This window comes from Lepidochelys kempii, chromosome 14 (genome assembly GCF_965140265.1).
Source record: "Lepidochelys kempii isolate rLepKem1 chromosome 14, rLepKem1.hap2, whole genome shotgun sequence".
NCBI lineage: Eukaryota > Metazoa > Chordata > Testudines > Cheloniidae > Lepidochelys > Lepidochelys kempii.
This window is the reverse complement of record NC_133269.1, coordinates 27,689,338-27,713,022: the sequence shown is the minus strand read 5'-3', so window position 1 is coordinate 27,713,022 and position 23,685 is coordinate 27,689,338. Positions and strand designations below refer to the sequence as shown.

Genomic DNA, 23,685 nt, shown 5'->3' with positions numbered 1-23,685 from the left:
GAGCCACCTGCTGTCACATTCAAGGTCATTTTCTGGCACTAGATTATTTGAAATACTTTCTGATACCCAGTCACATTTATAACTCTTTCACCTCTCCCCCCCACCCCCATGAACAATCGCAACCTACCCAAACACCACGCAGTGAGATGGCCCATAGCCACTTACAGAGCTACAATAACATGAGATGTAAACACAGTGGTTAGAGGTCTATAAAATCATGAGTGGTGCAGAGAAAGTGACTAAGGAAAAGCTATTTACTTGTTCCCATAACACAAGAACTAGGGGCCACCAAATGAAATTAATGGGCACCAGGTTTAAAACAAATAAAAGGAAGTTCTTCTTCACACAGCGCACAGTCAACCTCTGGAACTCCTTGCCTGGGGAGGTTGTGAAGGCGAGGTTGTGAAGGCTAGGGTTTAAAAGAGAACTGGATAAATTCATGGAAGTTAAGTCCATTAATGGCTATTAGCCAGAATGGGTAAGGAATGGTGTGCCTAGCCTCTGTTTGTCAGAGGGTGGAGATGGATGGCGGGAGAGAGATCACTTGATCATTGCCTGTTAGGTTCACTCCCTCTGGGGCGCCTGGCATTGGCCGCTGTCGGCAGACAGGATACTGGGCTGGATGGACCTTTGCTCTGACCCAGTAAGGCCGTTCTTATGTTCTTAGCGAAAGAATACACTTTGTGACTTCAAAGAAAACCACACCGATGTAGCTCAGCTCTGCCGGCATGGTACTATTTAAAAGGAACAGGCACTCTAAGTCGGGAAGACTTAGGAAACGTGGCAGCGGTGATCAGAAAATGAGCATGTGTTCACTCACGCACAAGGCATGTCTGACCCTGTAGATTTAACTGTCCAGTGCACGGTAGCCCACACCCCTGCCCTACTGAACTGAGCAGAGAAGTCAGTGACTAACAGTTGATGGCACAGGCTGTCTCCACCATCCATCTCCAGCTCAGATGCCACATGTTCTGCAGAGCTCCCTGCACCTGCAGGTGTGTAACCAACCCTAAGCTCACAGATTCCCACCTTACACAGTGAGAGCCAATGCTGCCCATTTCAACAGCCTGCCATTACAGCAGGGAGCTGGGATTCAGGGCCCATCTATATCAGAGCAATCTGCACCAGTATAATCACAGTGTTGCAGTGACATCCGGGCAAGCACCTCCTGGAGATGCGCTGGAGCAGTGCGGCTCGCTCTGGTAACTTCCTGCAGCGAACTGCACCAAGGCAAGCTCCTTTGTGCACCAGTGCAGTGCGTCTGCTTTAGCGGTTTGCACCAATTCAACTGCACGGATGTCATGACATCGGCACAGAGGATTCCTAATGCAGACAGACCTGGATTCAATCCCCTCTGCCAGCTGCTAAACCCTCCTGGGGCCCAGTGATCAGATCCCAGGGCAGTAGAGAAATCCCATCCCCGACAGTCTCCAGCACGCCCTGCGCCAGACGACGGGGGGATACAGCAGGGTTCATGTTCACCGCAAACAGACGCCCTCTGCACAAGCACACACTGTCTGGGCAGCCCGGGGGTGTGAATGGTGCTAAGGGACCCTTCATGGCCAAGCTCAGCGATTGGGGGGTTTCCACACTGCGCTGGTGGAGGGGTCTAGACTTAATTCTACGGCTCATTTCAATAACACGGCAGCACCTGCCGCCCGGCCACAGGCGTGACCTGAAGATCCAGGAAGGCCAGGCTGGTAACCTCAGAGCAACACAGGGAAGGCAAAGGGCTCAGGGATGTGCTGCACCCTGTCCCATTGGACACCCCGGTCAGGGACTGTTTCATGGCGCATGGCAAAGGCGACTTGGGTCCAAAGTGCTCAGAGATGGGCTGGGGGGGCTAATGTAAGTCAAATCGTCCCGACACAGAGAGTGCCCAGGTGCAGGAGTCTGGGAGGGAGCAGGAGGATGGTCGGGGAGGAACATCCCCCAGGAATCCTCTGTCCAAGGGGCAGAAGCCGGACAGGCCGGGAGGAGAGAGGGACCGTGGTAGGTCACGGGGGAATGGGATGCACGGAGATCGTAGATGGAGGGGAAGGGAGCGGGGCGGAAGCCGGGAACTCACCTGCCAGAGCAATGATGGCAGCGATCAAAGGAGACGATACAACTGTCAGTGCAACCACAACTCTAGGGGTTGGACTTTTCTGGCAGTTACAAGGAGGGTCTGAAACAGACAGACCCGTCAGACAGGGCTGGGAGGACACGTCTCACTGACAGCACCGGGGCTGGAGCTGCCCTGGAACATGCACCGTTCTGTCGATTTCTCCTTCCGTCAGACACTCTGGGAGGGGAGCCCAGAGGGTCAGGCAGACTCCCTCACCAAGGGCATATGGAGGGTCCATGGCTCCCTAGAGCTACCCTTGGGCTGTTACCAAGATCCGGCTCTGGCTGGGTAGCAGGGCCTCAGAGCAGCAGCAGGGCCATGGTAAGAGCAGCAGCTGTGGGGAAGTACAGACACTCCCCCTGCTCTGGGCAGGGAGCCTGCGGGGAGGGATACGGACCAGGGCTGCTCTCGGCCCCCCACCCCAGGCAAGTGGAGTGTCATCCACAGCTCCCTGCAACTGTCTGCACTGCAGCTGCCAGCCAGAGGTGGGGTGGGGGGACCTCAGGGGGAAGAGGAGGGGGAGGGGCGGGGCCAGTGACAAAAAGTGGGAGGGCCACGCCCCCTTCCAGCACTCCAGGCAGTCTCAGTGTCTCTCTCCAGCCTGCCCCCAGGCAGAGATGCCCCATTACCTGGGTTCCCTCCAGGCTCCAGGTGTCCATTGCCATTAACACACAACTCCTACAGCGGCTCTTCGCTCTCAGCAACCCAGCTGCTGGCCCCATTGTCCCTCTCAGCGACACTCAGGCCACAGACGCTGCTGCAGGTGCTGGGCTGGGGTCAGCTCCTCTCGGTCTGAGTGGGTCCGATTTGGCAGCAGCAAAGCCGAGGCAGAGGTCCTGGCCCTGGCTCCCCGTCCCTGCTCCAGACTCTCCAGCCGATGTGAACCCGAGACAGACCAAGCAGGACAGGTCAGGGGTGGGGGAGGCCATTTGTGGTTTCTCGTTGCCTGCCCAGTATGCAGTATGCCAGAGGTGGTGCCATGATGATTAAAACCCCTTAACTCCTATCGGCCCCTCCGCCCCCAGGGCCGCAGAGACCTGATCTCCTACAGGCCCCGCCCACCAGTGACAGGCACCCAGCTGGGGGGTGGGGGAGAAGACCCTCCTCACACACACAATCCTCCTTGAAGTAAGTGTGAGTAGGGATATCATAAGGGGACGGGGCTGGGGCTCGAAACAGCCCTGTCCCTGGCCCAGCCCCCTCCTGGCAGGGCGGGACTTGAACCAGTGTCCTGCGCTCCTCTGCCCAACCCTTCCTTTCCCTTCCCGGGGGGGCTCTCGAACCCCCCCCCCGTCCTTCGGCCCGGGGCCCGCCCTCCGAATCGCCCCCTTTTGGCCCAGAATCCACCTCCCTTCGGCCAAGAACTGACCCTGCCACAGCGCTGCCCTCCCCATGCGGTCCCCAGCCACCGCCCGAGCCCCCCATTTGGAGCCCCACCCCCATGCAGTTCCTAGACACCCGCCCGAGCTCCGCCCCCATTCCAGCCCCACTCTCCCTATTTGGAGCCCCGACCCCCATTCAGTCCCCAGCCCCGAGCCCTTCCCCTCCCGGCCACCGCCCCATTCGGGCCCACTGTGCCCCCTCGCCCCAGCCCGGCTGTGACTGTAACCAGCCCGCAAACCCTGCCGCGCAGAGAGCGAGCCACCGCGGAGCAGCCAGCAGCACCCACCCTCCCTCCCAAGCCCTGGGTGGCTCTTTCAGGGACCCCTGGGACCGGGAGCGTCTCACCCACAGGAATAGCGCCCAGCGGCGCAGCCGTGGGGAAGGAGGTGAGGTCCCGCGCACCAGCCAGGCCGGCTTGCAGCCGCATCCCGCCGGGTGAGTTCACAGCCACAGCACGACCTCAGCCACAGCTGAAACGCCAGTGCCCGATTTCCTCACGACAGCGGCCGATGCACATGCCCCCTGCCCTCAGCCCCGCCTCCATTTAACCCGGCTCCCCCTTCTCTATTGCATCAAACAAGGTGCACAAGTACTCCTTTTCTTTTTGCAAATACAGACTAACACGGCTGCTACTCTGAAACCTGTCATGGTGCAAGGCACTGAATTTAGCCGTATGGAGTGGAAATCTATCAACTTCATGAAAAAACTCATACAGATACAGACAGACATCATCTTCCTTTCCAAATGCAAACAGATGGACATCATACCAAAAGGACTGAAGGTAAAAACTCCATTACAATCTACATACCACACAGACTATGCTGACAGCCTGTGCCACACGCTCTCAAAGAAACTGCGGAACCACCTGATCAACATCCTCTACAGCAAACAGGGAAAGATTAAGAATGAGCTCTCAAAGCTGGATACTCTCATAAAAAACCAACCTTCCACACAAACTTCCTCATGGCTGGACTTTACAAAAACTAGACAAGCCATTTACAACACACACTTTGCTTCTCTACAAAAGAAAAAGGACACTAAACTCTCTAAACTACTACATGCCACAAGGGGCCACAACAGTGGTTCCCTTAATCCACCCAGCAATATTGTTAATCTATCCAACTATAGTCTTAGCCCAGCAGAAGAATCTGTCCTATCTCGGGGCCTCTCCTTCTGCCCCTCCACCCCCACGAACATGATACAATTCTGTGGTGACCTAGAATCCTATTTTCAACGTCTCCCACTCAAGGAATATTTCCAAAACACCTCTGAACAACATACTAACCCACAGAGACCTTGCTACCAACACTACAAAAAGAAGGATTCTAGGTGAACTCCTCCTGAAGGTTGAAACAACAGACTGGACTTCTACAGACGTGCATGGGCTGAAATAGTGGAAAAGCAGCATCCCTTGCCCCATAACCTCAGCCGTGCAGAACACAACGCCATCCACAGCCTCAGAAACAGCTCAGACATCATAATCAAAAAGGCTGACAAAGGAGGTGCTGTTGTCATCATGAATAGGTCGGAATATGAACAAGAGGCTGCTTGGCAGCTCTCCAACACCACTTTCTACAAGCCATTACCCTCTGATCCCACTGAGGGTTACCAAAAGAAACTACAGCATTTGCTCAAGAAGCTCCCTGAAAAAGCACAAGAACAAATCAGCACAGACACACCCCTGGAACCCCGACCTGGGGTATTCTATCTGCTACCCAAGATCCTTAAACCTGGAAATCCTGGGCGCCCCATCATCTCAAGCATTGGCACCCTGACAGCGAGATTGTCTGGCTATGTAGACTCCCTCCTCAGGCCCTATGCTACCAGCACTCCCAGCTATCTTCCAGACACCACTGACTTCCTGAGGAAACTACAATCCATCGGTGATCTTCCTGAAAACACCATCCTGGCCACTATGGATGTAGAAGCTCTCAACACCAACATTCCACACAAAGATGGACTACAAGCCATCAGGAACAGTATCCCCGATAATATCACGGCAAACATGCTGGCTGAACTTTGTGACTTTGTCCTCACCCATAACTCTTTCACATTTGGGACAATGTATACCTTCAAATCAGCAGCACTGCTATGGGTACCCGCATGGCCCCACAGTATGCCAACATTTTTATGGCTGACTTAGAACAACGCTTCCTCAGCTCTCATCCCCTAATGCCCCTACTCTACTTACGCTATATTGTTGACATCTTCATCATCTGGACCCATGGAAAAGAAGCTCCCTGGTGGCAGACAGCTGGGTGCGTTTCCCTTCCGTGTTGCTGACCTGCCCAGCTGAGCGGGGCTGCAGCCGCGGGACCCTCTCCCCGAGCCTGGCGGCTCCCAGCGGGGCAGCCCGTCCCCTCGCTGCTCCCTCTGCCTGCCCACCGGGGTCACTCTGAGCCCGCTCCCCGGGCGGGGGGGGGGGGGGGGGGGGGCTCTGGCTCCAGGGGACATTGGCCTGGGCGAGCTGCGAGCCGGGCTCCAGGCGCCGGCTGCCCACGGAGCGATTGGGGGCTGGGGGTCTCCTCCAGCAGGTGAGGAGGGGCTGGTGTTGTGCACGGATCGGGGAGAGGGCGAGCAGGGAGGTGCCGGGTTCGGGGGGGAGAAGAGTTGGGTGGGTGCATCGATCACACTGGGGAACGCGGGGTCTATTGGGGAGGGGGCTGTGTGCTGACCAGATGGGGGAGGAGGTTTGGGTGGGGTTATTGGGGAGTGGGCTGTGCACTGACCAGATGGGAGCGGGGGCAGGTGGGGTCTATTGGGGAGGGCGCTGTGCGCTGATCAGGTGGGGGTATTGGGGAGGGGATGGGGCGGGGTCTATTGGGGTGGGGGCTGTCTGCTGACCAGATGGGGGAGGGAGTCGCGCGGGGTCTATTGGGGAGGGGGCTGTGCGCGGACCAGATGGAAGGAGGGTTAAGGGGGGCAAAATAGGCGGGTAACCTGCAGGAGCTGAAGTTGCCTCCCGAGACAAGAGCTCTGCTGCTGGGCAGCAAATCACGAGCGCGGATCGTTTTGGGGTGGAAGGGGAAGTGATTTTTCTCTGCAGTGAGAGAAGACGTCTCCGTTGGTCCCCAGGGCAGACTTCGTTTCTTTGTCTTTTAACTGATGGGCCAAAGTGTCCTAACGCCCCCTCTGAACTGCCGTCCCAGCAGCGCCGTGTGTCTCAGCCCGCCGTGTGGGGGGGGTCTGGGGCTGACCCTCACTTGGGGTCCCAAGCAAGCACTGGGGACGAGGCGCTGAAGGACGGGATCTTACTGGAGGGCAGCTGAAGAGATTTTATTCTAGCAAAGCGCCAGCTCTCTGCCTAAAGCACCGATCTCCTGCCTGCTCTGAAATCCACCCGCTGACTTGGAGCCTTGACAGTTTGTGTGCCTCGGGGGGGGGGGGGGGGCACAGGGCCATTTGGACAAGGGATTTCTGAGATCCCCTCCTCCCCCTAACAAAACCCCCAACCAGCTAAAGTTGATCTGCTTTCCATACAGCCAAGGCTGCTCAGATCACTGCAGCAGGGTTTTAAATGCATCCGATGAAGTGAGCTGTAGCTCAGGAAAGCTTATGCTCAGATAAATTTATTAGTCTCTGAGGTGCCACAAGTCCTCCTGTTCTTTTTTTAGATGGCTGAGAGTTCTCCAGCAGAGTGCAGGGCGACCCCCAGCCCTTTGGGGGAGATCAAATGACCACGTTATGAACCACTTTGATTCTAGGTTTGCCTGCTGCTCAGCCGGTGTGAGACTCAGACGCCAAGCAGATCACACTGTGCCCGTGCAGGGAGAGAGGGGAAGGAGCTTGAAAGCTAGTTATGGGTGCCTGTCACGGGTAGGCGGGGCATGTAGCAGATCAGGTCTCTGAGGCCCTGTTTGTCAACCATTCAGTTTTCTTCAAGTTGCAAGGAGAGAGGCTTGTAGACGGCCTGGAGAAGAAATCGCTTTGCATGAGGATTCTGTCGATGTTGAAGCCGAGGGGTGTTTTCTGCAAAGGGAGGAGGTGGGAAGGAACCTGCTTTACGGCTCAGGCTCTGTCTGCACTTAAAACACGATAGAATCATAGAATCATAGAATATCAGGGTTGGAAGGGACCCCGAAGGTCATCTAGTCCAACCCCCTGCTCAAAGCAGGACCAATTTCCAGTTAAATCATCCCAGCCAGGGCTTTGTCAAGCCTGACCTTAAAAACCTCTAAGGAAGGAGATTCTACCACCTCCCTAGGTAACGCATTCCAGTGTTTCACCACCCTCTTAGTGAAAAAGTTTTTCCTAATATCCAATCTAAACCTCCCCCACTGCAACTTGAGACCATTACTCCTCGTTCTGTCATCTGCTACCATTGAGAACAGTCTAGAGCCATCCTCTTTGGAACCCCCTTTCAGGTAGTTGAAAGCAGCTATCAAATCCCCCCTCATTCTTCTCTTCTGCAGGCTAAACAATCCCAGCTCCCTCAGCCTCTCCTCATAACTCATGTGTTCCAGTCCCCTAATCATTTTTGTTGCCCTTCGCTGGACTCTCTCCAATTTATCCATATCCTTCTTGAAGTGTGGGGCCCAAAACTGGACACAGTACTCCAGATGAGGCCTCACCAATGTCGAATAGAGGGGAACGATCACGTCCCTCGATCTGCTGGCTATGCCCCTACTTATACATCCCAAAATGCCATTGGCCTTCTTGGCAACAAGGGCACACTGCTGACTCATATCCAGCTTCTCGTCCACTGTCACCCCTAGGTCCTTTTCCGCAGAACTGCTGCCTAGCCATTCGGTCCCTAGTCTGTAGCTGTGCATTGGGTTCTTCCGTCCTAAGTGCAGGACCCTGCACTTATCCTTATTGAACCTCATCAGATTTCTTTTGGCCCAATCCTCCAATTTGTCTAGATAGCTGCTGCAGCCCTTTAGTACAGACACTTCCCACAGCAACGGGACTCCGAGTCCAGCGCTCTAGGCCTCGCTGCCTCCATTAGTACAGAAAAGGGTGAGAAAAATGATGAGGGACGTGGAGCAGCTTCTGTGTGAGGAGAGATTAATAAGACTGGGACTTTTCACCTTGGAAAAGAGATGACTAATGGGGGATAAGATAGAGGTGTAAAAAATCATGACTGATGTGGAGAAAGTAAATCAGGAAGTGTTGTTTACTCTTTCTCATAACACAAGAACCAGGGGTCACCCAATGAAATTAAGAGGCAGCGGGTTTAAAAGAAACAAAAGGAAGTATTTCTTCACACAATGGAGAGTCAACCTGTGGAACTCCTTGCCAGAGGATGTTGTGAAGGCCAAGACTATAACAGGGTTCAAAAAAGAACTAGATAATTTCATGGAGGACAGGTCCCTCAACTGCTATTAGCTAGCATGGGCAGGGATGGTTTCCCTACTCTATATTTTCAAGAAGCTGGGAATGGGTGACAGGGGATGGATCACTTGATTACCAGAGCTCCTGTGATTCTGGGTTGTTTTTTTTTTAAATCTCTCCACAATTTTGGTTGCAATTGAAACTTCTAGTTAAAGCGATCAGTGTGGGGGGAGGGCGGGGGCTGGACTCTCTGTTGCCTTGCACTTTGTTTGTGTCACCTTTACACTGATGCAAAGTGAGCATGAAATACCAAAAGAACTGCAGACACTAGTGTAAATGACACACACCAGGATCAGGGTATGGCTGAATTGGGGCCCAGAACTCTTCCCTCACCCACCCATCACGGCACAAGGAGTTTGATCCTGGGCCTCATGCCAACTGCCCATAAGGGGCAGCTTAGAAATTCTTCGGTTGCACAAAGCTGGTGTGTCTCCCTATGTCACCTGCCTCCTCCCAATCTTTAGTCTGGGGACTTGGTGTGGTAGCAAAGAGAGTGTGGTGCATAATGCTGGCTCAGAACTGCTGCCACGACAGCCAGTGTAACTTAGAGCAGCCTCAACGGTGCTCTACGTTTTATGTCAGGTGCTATTTCAGGCACCAGCCAGCCAAATCTTGGGGGAACAAAAGGGTGACTTCAAGCCCCCTTTTCTCATCCCTCTCTGCTGAGCCAAGTGAAAACTTGGCACTGCTGAGAATTCAGACCCAGGCATAAGGCAATGGAGAACGCCAATCTTTCTTCTGCTGTGAAGAGTTGGTAAAACTCAAAGCCCAGATGGCACCGTTATTAAGCCCATTATTTTTTTCTCTTTGCTATTTAAAAATAATGAGATGCAAAACCAATATGAGTGCAGCAGTAATGTTGTGCGGTTCGGACACACAAGTTAAGTTTCCTATGACAACACGAACTTGATCAACTTGCATGTCTGGAGCATATTTTTCCTCTTCCTGTTGTTCTTGTTGTATTTCAAAATTTACCACCCAGGGTTCTTTGTGGCATGTAATGCGGCTTGTATTAAAAACGCCACAAACGCAAACTTACAGGAATGGGCCAGAACTTGACAGCTTACAGGAGTGGCCGCTACAGGGATCGGGGCTGAGTTTAGAGGGCACAATTTTCAAAAGCACCAAAGTGACTTAAGTGGACTTGGGAATTTTACCTCTAGTCTTCCTTATGAATTAATTTTTTATTTTTATTTTTTTTTAAAGGGAGCTGTAGCCTGTTTTCCACAGGGTCAGTCTGAGTTCAAGCCAATGCCGTAGGGCATTTCAGGCTGCTGTCCTGTCTGGTCCAGCCCAGGGGACAATATCTGATGCTTCCAGGAAAAGCAAGAACCGCTGTAACATACATGGCTAGTTTTACCATGCTGTAAATGCAGGTGGGGAATTCATTACTGACCTCCGTGGCATTCAGACTATGTCCTGAAGCATGGGATTGGGCCAGAGGGACAGCTAGCGCTGGACACAGTGTCTAGGGTCTCAGAGTGGGAAGTTCCTTGGAGAATTCCACTGGGTGGGAGACTCAGCTGTGAAGGGAGGGGGCGAGCAGGAGCATCTCATAAACCCAAGATTGGAATAACTGAAGTAATGTTCCTTTTACATGGAGCCTCAGCTCTCTGGAACCTCTGCAAATGCTTTAGCCACGTGTTTAACTCCATCCATAGGAGTAGCCTTGGATCGCAGTGGGAGGGCTCAGGTGCGTAAGTGTTTGCAGGATGGGCGCTCAGGGCAGTCCCTGATGCCAGGGCAAAGTGGATGTGAAGTGCCACTGTCTGGATTTGGGAGCCTGCCTGCACACCAAATTCACTAGGTGGTGGGTGCATGACTGCAAGGCGCTGGGCTGGGGAAAATCAGCCCCGGGTGGTTATTTTGAGTAGAAAACCAGAGCCATTTCTGGGGTCTTTCAGCTTCTAATGCCCTTTCCCTTCTGCAACTGGATTTAAGCCTATGATAAAATCCTTCTCAATGCCAAGTCAGTGTCATAAATCACTGGAGTGGGTGCAGGAATCAGTAGGCGACGTTCTCTGGCCTGGGTTATGCCAGGGCTCAGACTAAATTATTCTTCCCAAAACTTTTAAAAGCTGAGACCCCTCCTCAAGGCAAAGAAACCAATCGTGCCCCTCACCTGTCAGCAATGTGCTAGCGACCCCACCCCCCATTTTCATGGATACATCTTCAAACCCCACCCTTCCCACCACGGCTAGCCTTTCCCCAGGCTTCAGAAGACGCTGGAGGAGATGATCCTAACCGTTCCCTATAACCTTAAGAGCTGAGGGACCCCATCCTGGAGCATCTTAAAAATCACGGTTCCCAGACTCTGTAACGGGGCTGCTTTGCCGGGCTCACCTTTCTCCCTCCGTCAGGTTGGCCGATGGGGATAATGAGCCTGGAGATCTCATTCCCGCTGTTCTGAGTGGTGCCCATGTGCACACGACCCAACTCAGCTCTTCCTGTATCCCAGGAATGTCTTCATCTTCTGGGATCCTCATGGCAGCAGTGGGATGATTTAACGAAGTCCCTTAGTCATGGGGCCTTTCTCTCTCTTTTGTTTCAGAGCCAGTGTCCTGGAATCGTCTCCTGGTGCATGGAGTGGTGGCAGCGGTGGGGGTGCTAGTCTTACTGTACCGATGTGGGTTTTGGAAAGGTAGAGGGAAAGTGTTTGCCTACTCGCGACTCGTCTTCAGGAAGCTGCTGACTCATCCCTCCCCGCAGCCTGGAAGTCGGCAGGATTCCCAGGAATCTGAGCTCCCCGCAGTGTGTGACAGGGACGGGGACCAGGCCCAGGGAACCAGAAACAGGAATCGAAACTCAGTCCTGGATAATGGGGAAGGAGACCTGTTTGCGAATTCGTATCCGGTCTGCTGAATTGTTCACGTCCAGACCCTCCCCACAGTTCTTAAAAAGTCGAAGCATTTCGTTTAGACGCTTTCCAAACAAACCATTTAGATTTTTCAGTTTGAAACATTTTTTTGTTTAAAAATGTCCTTCAATTTTATTTTAAAGATTCAAAAAGTTACAACCCTTGAAATGTTCCTGGGTCTTTTTGTTTTGTTTTGTTTTTTTTTAAAGCTTTTTGGTTCATCAAAAATTTGGAAAAATGTTAGTTTTGTTCAACCTGAAACCGGTTTTTTTCCAACTCTTTTTTGGAATTGCCAGCTACCAAAAAATTCTGTTTGCCCAGCTCGAGGGGCAGGTGAGGATTTTGGCAGTTATATTGTGCGTCTCTAAGTCTCCTTGTTGCTCAAAGTTTTCTTACTGCAACAAATTAATTTGGGATGAGGGCAGGATGGGCAAAAGCTTCCTAAAAGTGTGTGGGGGGGGGCTGCTGGCACCCAAACTGTGGCCCAGCCCCTGTGCCACCCCTTCTCCTCGAGGTCCTGCCCCCTCAAACCGCTCCTTTCCCTGAGGCCCCCCCTCACACCGCCTTTTTCCCTGAGCTCCCACTTCATGCCGCCCCTTTGCCCCCAAAACACTGCCCCCGCTCACTCCCTTCTCTCCCCCATCATCCAGTCACTCACACTTATGGCCAGTAAAAAGTGGTGGGCCCTGGTCTCCCCTGTTCCGGGACCCCTAGATGAGAGTGGGAGAGGATGAAGAACTCATTTCAAATATAACTCCCCCCGCACCTTAAAACAGCACAATTTGCCAGCAACAGCAAAACATGCACGGAACCAACCCGGGCCAGTCACACTGTGTTGTGTGTGACATTCCCGTCTTGGGGCGGTTTATGTCTTGGAGAATGTGAACCCTGCAGGCCTGGGTGTTTCTCTGCGTAATGTGACCTCAGTGCTCCTGATGAGAGCCATTGTTTGTAAAAGTTTCAGTAGCGGACATATTTATCATTCATGTACATACAGACAGACATAGCGAGGGTGGAGAGGTTCATGAAAGTTGAAGAAGAAACCACTCTCCCCCCCCATATTCTTCAAACTTATTTGGAAATGTTTTTAATGATCAAATTTTTGTTTCATTTTGGTGGGAAAAACTCCACATTCTCTCTCAAGTGGGCAGAGAAATCCAAAATGTTTTTTTTAAAGAGGTAACTTTTTTCAAATGATCAATGTAATCCAAAGTGGCATTTTTAGTTCAAAGGTTGCATTGTCAGTGTAAAACCTTTTTGAACCAGCTCTGTTACTGTATAAAAAGATGAGTTTATTTTTCATGATGCATTGTTTGGGCCAGGTTCCAAGTGGCATTTCAGTTTTTGCACAGCTCTTCTCTTCTTGCATCTGCACCTCTCATAACCTGTGGCCTTAATCTTGGGCCTGGAAACACTTACGTTCATGTTTAACTTTAATTACTGCTGTGAATAATTCCATTTCAATGGGACAACTCTGAGGTCGGGTTTACGCTACAGCCCTATATCGGTGTAAGTATGTCGTTTATTTAATTTTCTTTCTTTTATATGTGAAAGTTCTTGAGAGGTTAAAGCAGGTAAAATACATGAACAGGTTCGGACAGTCCGAGTTTGTCAGTGCAAAGTGACAGCAGAGATGTGGTATCTGCTAGTTTTCCATAAGTCTCTCAGGGTTACCCAGGATAACTTTGGGGATCTCAGTCTTGCATCGGGAATGTTCCCTGAAAGTGTCCAAACAGTTTAGAGCTACAGAACCATTTCCTGGATCCATTCTTATAGCTGTCTTCCCCGGAAAGCAGTCTGGCAAGAGTTCCTGTCAGCTCATTGCTAAGTTATCTGTCAAAACAGTAGAGTTTTCACGTGCCTAAGTAGCCCCTGGAATCAGGGTGAAATTATCCTCCCTGCCACCACCAAAATTGGAAATCGTGCCCCGGAGTGCACGGTACCCTACCGTGCTTCCCCCATAGGAACTGCATGAACAGGCAACTCTGCAAGTTCTCTGCATGCCTCTGCAAGTGACCCCCATGCCTCTCCATTGCCTTGGCCACATGTATCCTGTCCCCATGCCGGCGGTAAAACCAGAAAAAGAGGGAAAGAGCTCACCACTGCGACCACCTGAGGGAGCTGTTGGGTTGAGATCAGCTGGTCAAAGCAGGCAGTAGGGACAGAATCTGAGACTTGAAGCTCCTTGAGTGACCTCTGCCCTTTCTAGACCTGCCCTTCAATCAGACACAGTGATTGTAAAGTTGAATGTGATAGTAACTAGACCCATTTGAAACCCTTCACCACACAAGACAAAGCCCGTAGGATTCATCATGAACTATTTATTTCTCCTCCCCTGGCTCCCTGCAGCCACCAGCCACCTTGGAGCTTTCTCTATCTCTCCCAGGCTGGGCTCACTTGATTGCAGGAGATCAGCGGAGGGTCCAGCTTTGCTCTTTCGCTTCCATTCTTCACGTCTTTGGGTGGCTGCATTGGCAACTGAGCAGCCTAATGGAAACACTGAGTCCTCTGTCTCGGCAGGCAGGCCCAGCCGCCAAAGCCAAAGACTCCCTGAGAACAGGGGGATGTTCGCCTGAACTCTCAGGAGTGGAGGCTGGGCCCATAGGGTAGGGTTACCATATTTGAACTTTCAAAAAAGAGGACACTCTGAGGGTGGGGGGGGAGTGGTAGCCCTGCCACCTATCTACTCCCTCCCACTTCCTGCCCCCTGACTGCCCCCCACAGAACCGCCAACCCATCCAACCCCCCCTGCTCCTTGTCCCCTGATCGCCCCCTCCCAGGACCCTGCCCTCTATCTAAGCCTTCCTTCTCCCTGTCTCCAACTGCCCCCTCCTTAGACCCCTCCACCCTAACTGCCCCCCTAGAACTCCAGCCCCTACCTGTCCCCTGAGTGCCCTTCCCCCTATCCGCACTCCCACCCCCTGACAGACCCCTGGCTCTCCCACACCCATCCAACCACTCCCTGTCCCCTTACTGCCCCCGCAGAACCCCCAACCCATCCAATCCCCCTGCTCCCTGACCCTGACTCCCCCCCGAACCTCTGCCCCGTCCAACCCCTCCCGCTCCCTGTCCCTTGACTCCCCCGACACCCTTTTCATATGCCCACCCCCTGACAGGCTCCCCCCAGAACCCCTCATCCATCCAACCCCTCCTGCTCCCTGTCTCCTGACTGTCCCTTGGGACCCCATGCCCCTTCTCCAGCCCCCCCGGCCCCCGTACCCTGCTGCTCAGAGCAGTGTGTCTGGGGTGCGGAGCCAGACACAGTGCCGTGCTCCCCCACAGAGCGCGCAGCTCCCCCTCCGCCCCCAGAGTGCTGCATTGGGAGGGAAATCCCGGCCCTTTGGAGCGTTTTACCAATTCCTCCCTGAGGGCAATTTAAAACACAAAAAGCCGGACATGTCCGGGAAACTCCGGACGCATGGTAACCCGACCACAGGGACTTCAGGATCTGCAGCTGCTGCCACCTGTATGGTGAATCCTCGGACTCGTCACCAAACAGCTCTTCCCCATTCTGCAACCTGGCCCCATGGTCTGACCGTGCAGGAGAACAGAAACCCTTTGGGACAGCAGGAGAGTCTCCTCAATGCCGCACTCTTCGCATGGCTTCCCGCGGTCATCGTGAAACACGACTACCCTGCCCCCAGGAGTCTCTCAAGGAGCTGCCGGCACAGTCACTGGGCACCCACTCGTAATGGTCTCGGGCAGTGGCATTGCAGAGAGAGCTGAGCAGACCATCCTTCTGTGACTTCCTGAATTGCTGCCAGGACGGATTCTCCTCTGCGCTAGGGAGAGTCCCCGAGGACAAGCAGCTGTGGTGGGGGAGGGGGCAAGACAAACACTCCCCATGAGCCCTTGACTAGCAGGTAAGCAGGACTCTGGGAGCCAAGGCATCGGTGTGTCTTGCTGGGAGAGCAGAGCTGGAGAGCAGAAAAGGGCATTGGAGGAATTGTAGAAAAGTCATTGTCATGGCCGGGTCATGGGCAGCCAGACCTAGTGGTCAGAGGCAGAGTCCACACTCACAAGACAGGAGTCGAGAGTCAGCTGGGTCAGGACACTGGAAGAGCAGAAGCAAAAGACCAAATTGTGTTCAGAACCTCAAGTCAGGTGAGTCACCCTGAGTCCAGATACCAGGAAATCAAGCCTGGGGAGTGGGAGCAGGAACAGCCAACACACGGTCCAGAGCCGGGGAGGTTCTCGGCTGTTCAGACAGCTTCTTGTTCCTGCTGCTGGTTTAAGGAGGTCCCGGGGGCCGATTAGCTGCTCTGGGACTCTGCCAATAGGAGCTTCAAACTGGGTCTGGACTTCGTCAGTCCTAGGTAAGCAGTTTTTCGTAGGCTTCCAGGTGGCGTGCTGGAGGGTGGCTGCTCCCAGGAACCCTGCAGACCCGGGTTAATGACCCAGGGGTCAGGACAGTGAGTGATCTCTCCCTGCTCAAACCTCCTGCACGAAACAGTCTCCAGGGTCCCGGGCGCATCCTCTGAGAAGAAAAAAACACAGTCATGAGGACAAATAGGCTATGGAACAGGAGCCCCCTCTTTGTTGCAACAGCCCCAAGTGCCCAGAAGAGTGGACGGTTCTTACCTCCAGGAGATGCCTGGGATCTTCCATCTAAGCCTCAATGGGACCCCTGTTGCTTGGTCTGACAGGAGGAGATCATCTGTCCCCACTGCTCCCTGCGCTGGGCTGGCTGCAGCACACATCTTTTTAAGAGGCTGGGCCAGAGAGATGTTACAATCAGGGTCCAGGCACCCCAGAAGGATAACAGAGGGTCTGAAACCAGAAGACGAAGCAATCAAATCAGCGGATTCGACAGAGAAGTTTTCTACCCTACAGGGACATCAAAGAAGGTCTGTTAGGAAAGCTGAGATGTTAGTCTGGAAACTGCTAAGGCAAAGAGTGTGACTTGTTAAGATTCAGTTTTAGTCACTACAAAGTGTGTTGTGTTTTGTTTCTCTCTTTGAAATTTGTCTCTTTCTCTTGCTTAGTATCACTTAAATCTCTTCTTTGTTACTATACTTCCCAAACCACCTCAGTGTTGTGTGTTCGAGTGAAGTGTGATTCTCCAGCCTACCCAACAGGCTGAGCTGTGCCCTGTCTCTCTGAAGGTAGCGAATAATTTCTGAGCGGTGCTGGGCCCAGAGCCAAGGGCAGTTCACCAGACATCTTGTGGGAAGCACAAGAAACCAAAGGAGCAGGAGAGATTCCGGCCCCACTGACCCATGGGAAATTCCCACAGAAGAGCCTACCCAGGGCTCTAAACACGGCCACTTTGGGTGTGTACCAGAGTTCACTCACTGCTAGATGCTGGCCAGGCCTTGTGTCATTGCTTTCTCGCTGGGCTAGCAACCCCGCTCATACTCACTCTTGCAGTTTGTTGGCTGGGAACTCAGCCCTCCAACCAGGTGACTGTCCTTTACTCCACTCCTTCCTGGGTCGTGCTCTTTGCAAACAAAGTCCCAAAATGTCTTGAACAGAAACAAGGCCTTCCACCCTCGTGGGGAGTTCTTCCTCAGCCTGATTTCGGTTCGGCCTGCCCTTCTTGGGTTTCTATGGTCTTCTATGTCCCCTTCCTTAGGGACAGTGAGAGAAGCCAGTCCTACCCTGGACTCCAGGGTTTGGCCCAAGGCCATCTCCTGAACAGCTCGCTCTGCTTCTGGACTTTTGCTGCTGTTTTCCCTTGTTTCCCCTCAGGTGGGGCTCACTTGGTCATCAATTTGGCCTAGCCCCAGGCTAGGCAGCCATAGGCCAAGCCACCCTGTTAGATACCCTCCTCCTTTAAATCCGGTCCAGCCCGGCTGACAGGTTTGCTGAGGGGATGGTGAAACCCCATTGCTGATCAGAAGGAGGTCAGAGTCTGTTCCCTACGAGCTGAAGGTCCGTTTGTCCTGCTGCGGCAAGTGGAGCTGGAGAGCGGAGATGTTAGGTGAAAGAGACTGCATGATGGAGTTGGAGACTGAGGGACGGGAGCCTCCTCCCAGAAACGCTCCCAGGAGAACAGGTTTGAGGAGGAGTTCTCTGGGGAGCCTCCTGCTTGGAAAAAAAAAGGGTGGCACACTGATGAAGATGTCTCTGTCCCAGGGATGGGGGAAGCTCCCACCCAGGCTATGCAGCAGGGATCCCATTTCTCCCCCAAGAAACCCATTTTGCCCAAAGAAGTCAATGGCTCTTACCTCCAAGAGGGAGTGGGCTCTTCCCTCTAGGCCTCTTTGAGAACTACTACTGCTTGCACCCATCTGGGAGGCTGTCACACACCCCAGGACCTAGAAGACACGGGGGGAGGAGGCTCCTCTTCATGTCAGACTCTGAGAGCCCAGAGAAGGGCCAAAGGAAGAATAAAGGGCAGGAGATGAAGCTAGCCCGGAGCCTCTGTCCCATCCTCACCTCCTCAAAGGTGGAGCTTCCTGAGCTTCAGTTGGGCAGACAGTCTGTAGCCCTGACGCAAAGGTCCTTCTGCGCCATATGGGGCAGGAAGATCTCTGCCTGGGAGCACGGGAAATGGGATGGGGGTGAGATCAAGGAAAGAGGGGAGGGATATGGGTGTGAGGGAAAGAGCTCCTGCCCCAGATGAAGGTATCTGGGGGGCCGTGGGAAGGACACAGCTCCACAGAGAGGGGAGAGAGTTCCTGTGAGTGCCAGGGGCCTCCATTTCTGCTTCCACTAGTCCCCCATTTATAGTGAGACACAGCAGTACCTGCAGCAGGGAGCGGGACTTGCTGAACAGGGAGGGGAACCTTGAAGAGCATCAGATGAGCCACAGCCCTTGCAGCGCCTCGGGCATCTGGTGCAAGTGCCGAATCATGTGAAGCTGGCCCATGACCTTGGCTGTGACATCCTCATGCTGCAGGGGAACGAGAACATGTCAGAGACTGAGACACTCCCCAGGAATCAGGGAGGATGAAGGGCACCTGGAACCAGCACCATCATTTCCACGCAGCAGCTGCTCATGTCTGAGTGGTAGATTCACCCTCCTGACCCCCAGGATGGAGGCTTGCTGTCCTCTCTAGTGACCTTCAGTGCCAAACCCCCTCCTTGTAGGGTGAGCTCCTGCCACTTCCCCATCAGTGCCCCTGACAGCTGTTCCACCTCCAACCCACCTGGGGACACCGCTCAAGTTCGGAGGACCCTCTCTTCCACCCCTACCTCCATCCCCACCCAGGTAGGGCAGGGAGGGGGCTCTAGAAGGGTGGCGGGGGGTGGGAGGGATTCTGGCAGCAGTGAAGTGGAATGGGGAGAGCTTGAGACCTTTCCCCAAGACACCCCAGTGACAAAACCTGAAACCACAGGATGGCAGCCCTGGTGAATGGAGCAGGTCAGCAGCCCCTGACGACTGAATCCTCCCAATCTCTCGAGAGCGGGTCCAGCCCTACCAGCAGCAAGACCAGCTTTCCACGCCCATGTGCCTCAGTCAGTCACCATCACCAGTCAGTCCTTGGCCTCCCAGGATGCCAGGGATGGGAGCAACTCTCGATGGTGGCTGGGGTGACATGGACACTAGGCCATGGGGAAATGGGTGCAGCTCTGTGGGGCAGGAAAGGTTCCCAGAGGGCACTTAGGGGACTCTCCTGTCCTTCCCAGGAGTGATAGCAGAGCACCACATCCTAAGAACAGAAGTCCATGAAGGCCAGAAGTCCCCACTAGGCTCCTTGCTACCAGGCCAGCAAATGGCGAGAGGATGGGAATCATAGAATCATAGAATCATAGAATATCAGGGTTGGAAGGGACCCCAGAAGGTCATCTAGTCCAACCCCCTGCTCAAAGCAGGACCAATTCCCAGTTAAATCATCCCAGCCAGGGCTTTGTCAAGCCTGACCTTAAAAACCTCTAAGGAAGGAGATTCTACCACCTCCCTAGGTAACGCATTCCAGTGTTTCACCACCCTCTTAGTGAAAAAGTTTTTCCTAATATCCAATCTAAACCTCCCCCACTGCAACTTGAGACCATTACTCCTCGTTCTGTCATCTGCTACCATTGAGAACAGTCTAGAGCCATCCTCTTTGGAACCCCCTTTCAGGTAGTTGAAAGCAGCTATCAAATCCCCCCTCATTCTTCTCTTCTGCAGGCTAAACAATCCCAGCTCCCTCAGCCTCTCCTCATAACTCAATGAGGAATGAGGCCCTGGGTCCCACCCCAAGCTTCTGAGTCGATTGCAGCTGCTTACCGTGTCCCCCATCAGTTGCTGGGCTTCCCCCAGGAGGGAGTAGACCAGCACCAGCCCAGCCTGGCTGACACGCAGCAGGGGGTCATGGATGGCCAGCAATGCTGTCTGTACGAAGGATCTTCTCTGCCCGACAGAGAAGAATTTTTCAAAGACCTAAAACCAAGAGGACATGAGGCTCGAGTAGATTGCCCAGAGCCAGCCTCCAAGTCCTGGTGGTACAATGGCGTCTAGTGCCCCAAAGGGCGGGGAAGAGAGCTGCTGTGGCCAAGGCAGTTCATTCCCCAGGAGGCTTTCATAGAATCATAGAATCGAATCATAGAATCATAGAATATCAGGGTTGGAAGGGACCCCAGAAGGTCATCTAGTCCAACCCCCTGCTCAAAGCAGGACCAATTCCCAGTTAAATCATCCCAGCCAGGGCTTTGTCAAGCCTGACCTTAAAAACCTCTAAGGAAGGAGATTCTACCACCTCCCTAGGTAACGCATTCCAGTGTTTCACCACCCTCTTAGTGAAAAAGTTTTTCCTAATATCCAAATTTCAGGGTCCCAGGGTTCAGGGAAGCCCCTTTATTAAAAGGTCGCAGATGCTGAGGGACCAAAGCCTCCAGTGGCTCTTTCGGGAAGGCAATTTATGGCAGGGGCCAGGATGGGCTGGAAATGGATCTCTAATGTGTGTGAGCAGGCCCACTCTGCTGTTCAGGGCACAGAGACGACAGGGGACTCTGTCTTGCTTCCAGCAGAGAGATCTCCTGCACCTCAGCGGCTAGAGGAGTGTGCGTGTGTTGTTGAGGGGAGGAGGGGGTTGGAGCTGACAGACCAAAGGTCTCTTCCCCGCAGCTTAGTGATTTCTCTCCTCGCTGGGAATGGCCTCTGCAGCTCCTTGGTTTCTTCAAGGGGAATCCAACCTGCAGCCTGACAAGAACAAGGAGACTCCTGGCCCAGTCCGAGTGTGGGACCTTTGGCACCAGCGTGTCCCACTGGTTGCTGGATGAGGAACTGTGAGCTGGAAATAAGGAGCAGGCTCTTTTCCTGTCTTCAGGAGGCCTCCACTGCAGGGAACCCAGCCAGCTACACTCCCTGAGCTGTGTCATGCCCTGGCACAGTGCCCTTACCTCCCCTACTCTGGCTGTATTCTTGTAGCCTAAGAGCCTTCTGTCCTGGTGCCAGTCATAGCACCAGAGATCCTCCACGTCATGTATGGTCAGACCTGGAAGAGAGAGAGAGAGAGAGAGCGACTTTTCTCCTCATTCTGGTTGCAGTTTCTGTGTCCTTCCAATCCCATTGGTGGCTCCACAGTGGAGTGGAGAAGAACAGAGGCAGAGAGAGACTTGTCCTCCGGCTGGGGTCAGTCTGAGAGAAATGGTCTAGGGTCCCATTATCAACATATGGTCACTCTCAGTCCCCTATTGGGTTCCGTGTCCCAGCTGGGTTCCTTACCCTTCTGTTGGAGCAGCAGTTGGTAGAGCCGGTAAGTCCCCTCCCTGGCCTGCCGGCTGATGTCCTTGTCTGGATCGCTGACAAATAGAGCCAGCTGGGCCACATGGCGACCCATCTGAGGGAACTCGGCTGAGATCTAATGGAAGGGAGAGCAGAGGGGACTCCATCAGCATTTTCCTCTCAGCTCCCTGTCTGCCCTGGGCCAGAGGGCTCCTTCCCCTTAGCCCCTCTACAGGAGATGCTGGGGGAGAGGAGCTTGAGATCGAACCTTCATTTGCTCTGCTGCCAAGGGAGCCCGGGATGCCAAGCAGGGGCTGGAGCATGGTCCCCTTAAAGGCCCAGGGTCAACACTGAACCAGGACAAGAAGAACTTGACTCAAGCTAGCTCAGTCCTGCTCTGACTCTGCCTCCCCATGAAGAACCCTCCGAAGCCACAGCCCCGGCAGCAGCAGCAGATCCTGCAGCCCGCTGGAGCCAGCCCGCCTCCGCCTGGAGCCAGCAAGCTGGGCTCGGAGCTCACTTACGTCAAACTCAGGGAGAGTGACTGTGTATCTCAGCAGGGCTGTGCTGCTCCTGATGGCCCTGGCTCGCTCCTGCGACACCCTGGACACGACCCAGAGGTTGACATGCTGTGGGGAAAGGAGGCAGGTCAGACTCAGTGGCCAGCTGCTCCTGCTTTACAAATGAGCCCCCCACGCCTCCAGCCCCAGGGGCCTGAGACATTCTGCGCAGGGGGAAATAGCTGAGTCCTTGATGGCAGAGCTTTAGAAGGGGATTCTTTCCCCCAGGATGCAGCTTGTACCCTTCAGGTCACAACTTCTCCGCATCTCTCTAGATTGGGACAATCTAGGGGCTGGTCCCATCCTCCCAGAATTCCTGATTCCTGAACAGTTCACCAGAAAGAAGACTGAACCCTCGGCCCTTCCCTGCTATGCAAATCCTTGGGGGGAAGTAGGGAGTGACTGAGAGCACAATCCCCCCAGGAATTTCAGAGCAGATCAGAGGGAAGGGCTGATTCCCTGGGGCCCTCCTGTTTCTCTAGGAAGGAGCATGTGCCTCTTCTCTGAGAAGTAGCTCCCTAATCTCATGGGCTCTGTGTGTTGGAGGGGAGGGGGAAGGGTGGATTTTCAGACTCTCTCTCCCCAAGACAGCCAGGAGCCCTGTGCTTAGTGCTCAGCAGAACCAGGCAGAGCTCTGGCTTGGAGTCCCAGCTCCTTCCTCTGTTCCTCAAGAAGGAAGGACCTGACACTACATTGCACTCACCCACCAACCAAGGACGGCCCACTGGGGACCCAGCTAGGAGGACAGAGTAGAAAATGGATCTTCCAGTCTCTCCTTACCAGTCCCCCAAAGAGTTACGGTGAAATGGGGCTCACCTCCAAGATGAAGTGGAGCCTGTCTGTGTCTGGGGACTCTGCCAGCAGGTTCCCCAGCATGGCATCCAGGACCTCTGCGATGACTTTCTGCAGAGTCTGCAAAGCATGGGTCAGAGTTAGGGAACCTGGGCCTACACCTGCCACAGGATGGGAAGAGGGGTCTCTGGGAAGCACTGGGGAGACTCCCAAACACATCTCCTGGCCTCTCTCCTTCACATCCCACTGCAGGCAATTTGCAAGAATTGATGACCCCTGGACCTTTAATCCATGAGCTTAGCAGGTCTCTGCAGAGGGCCTTGTAGGCAGAAGAGTAGGAAACAGCCAAGTTGCTATGGATGGAACCTGGGCTTCTGGGCCAAACACGGCTTAGGAAAGAAAGAAAGAAAGAAAGAAAGAAAGAAAGAAAGAAAGAAAGAAAGAAAGAAAGAAAGAAAGAAAGAAAGAAAAATCCCCCAGGGAGGGGTAATCTCTTCCCTGCTGGAGGGAAGGATCCAAGCCTGCAGCTTGTTCCATCTCCACTACCCCACCCTTAAATCTGGAGCTCCAGCGAATCAAGGGAGTAGGGACCAAGGACTACTCTGGAAGAGGAGGAGGATGGAGGAGGAGGTACCTGGATGGCGGTGGAGTCCTTCTCCGTGCCCAGGGTGAAGACGGAGTGAAGGGCAGCTCGCAAGAGGTGGGTCTCTAGGGCTGGCTCCAGGGCAGGTTTCATGGTGCTGGCAAGAGAGAGGAGCTGTATTAGACTGTGCAGTACTGGGTGGGACTGTCGCCAACACAGACACCAAGCCACAGGGATAGAGGCACAGGCTGGCGAGAATGGAAACCGAGGCACTTCGCTAGGGAATGACAAGGCCAAGGTGTCCCAGACAGACAGTGGCAGGACAGGAATAGCTGCTGTTCCCTGGAGCCTGCTGCCCCTCCTGTATCGGAGCCCGGGAGTGAGCCCCTTCCCAAGGCCCCTGTCATGTTATGGGAGTGAAAAGAAGAGCCCCGCCAGGAGAGAGTGACCCTCCCCACCCCACCATCTCTGCCA

General features: G+C 53.7%; 1 protein-coding gene across 1 annotated transcript in view; it reads left to right on the top strand.

Moving 5' to 3' along the window:
• Nucleotides 1–11,991, top strand: part of LOC140897587 (butyrophilin subfamily 1 member A1-like) — a 59,581-nt gene extending 47,590 nt beyond the window's left edge. The window contains exon 6 of the mRNA XM_073310373.1: nucleotides 11,376–11,991. Within this exon, the coding sequence (XP_073166474.1) occupies nucleotides 11,376–11,686 (311 nt within the window). The 3' untranslated portion in view covers nucleotides 11,687–11,991. The remainder of the gene's footprint in view (nucleotides 1–11,375) is intronic.
• Nucleotides 11,992–23,685: the final 11,694 nt, after the last annotated feature.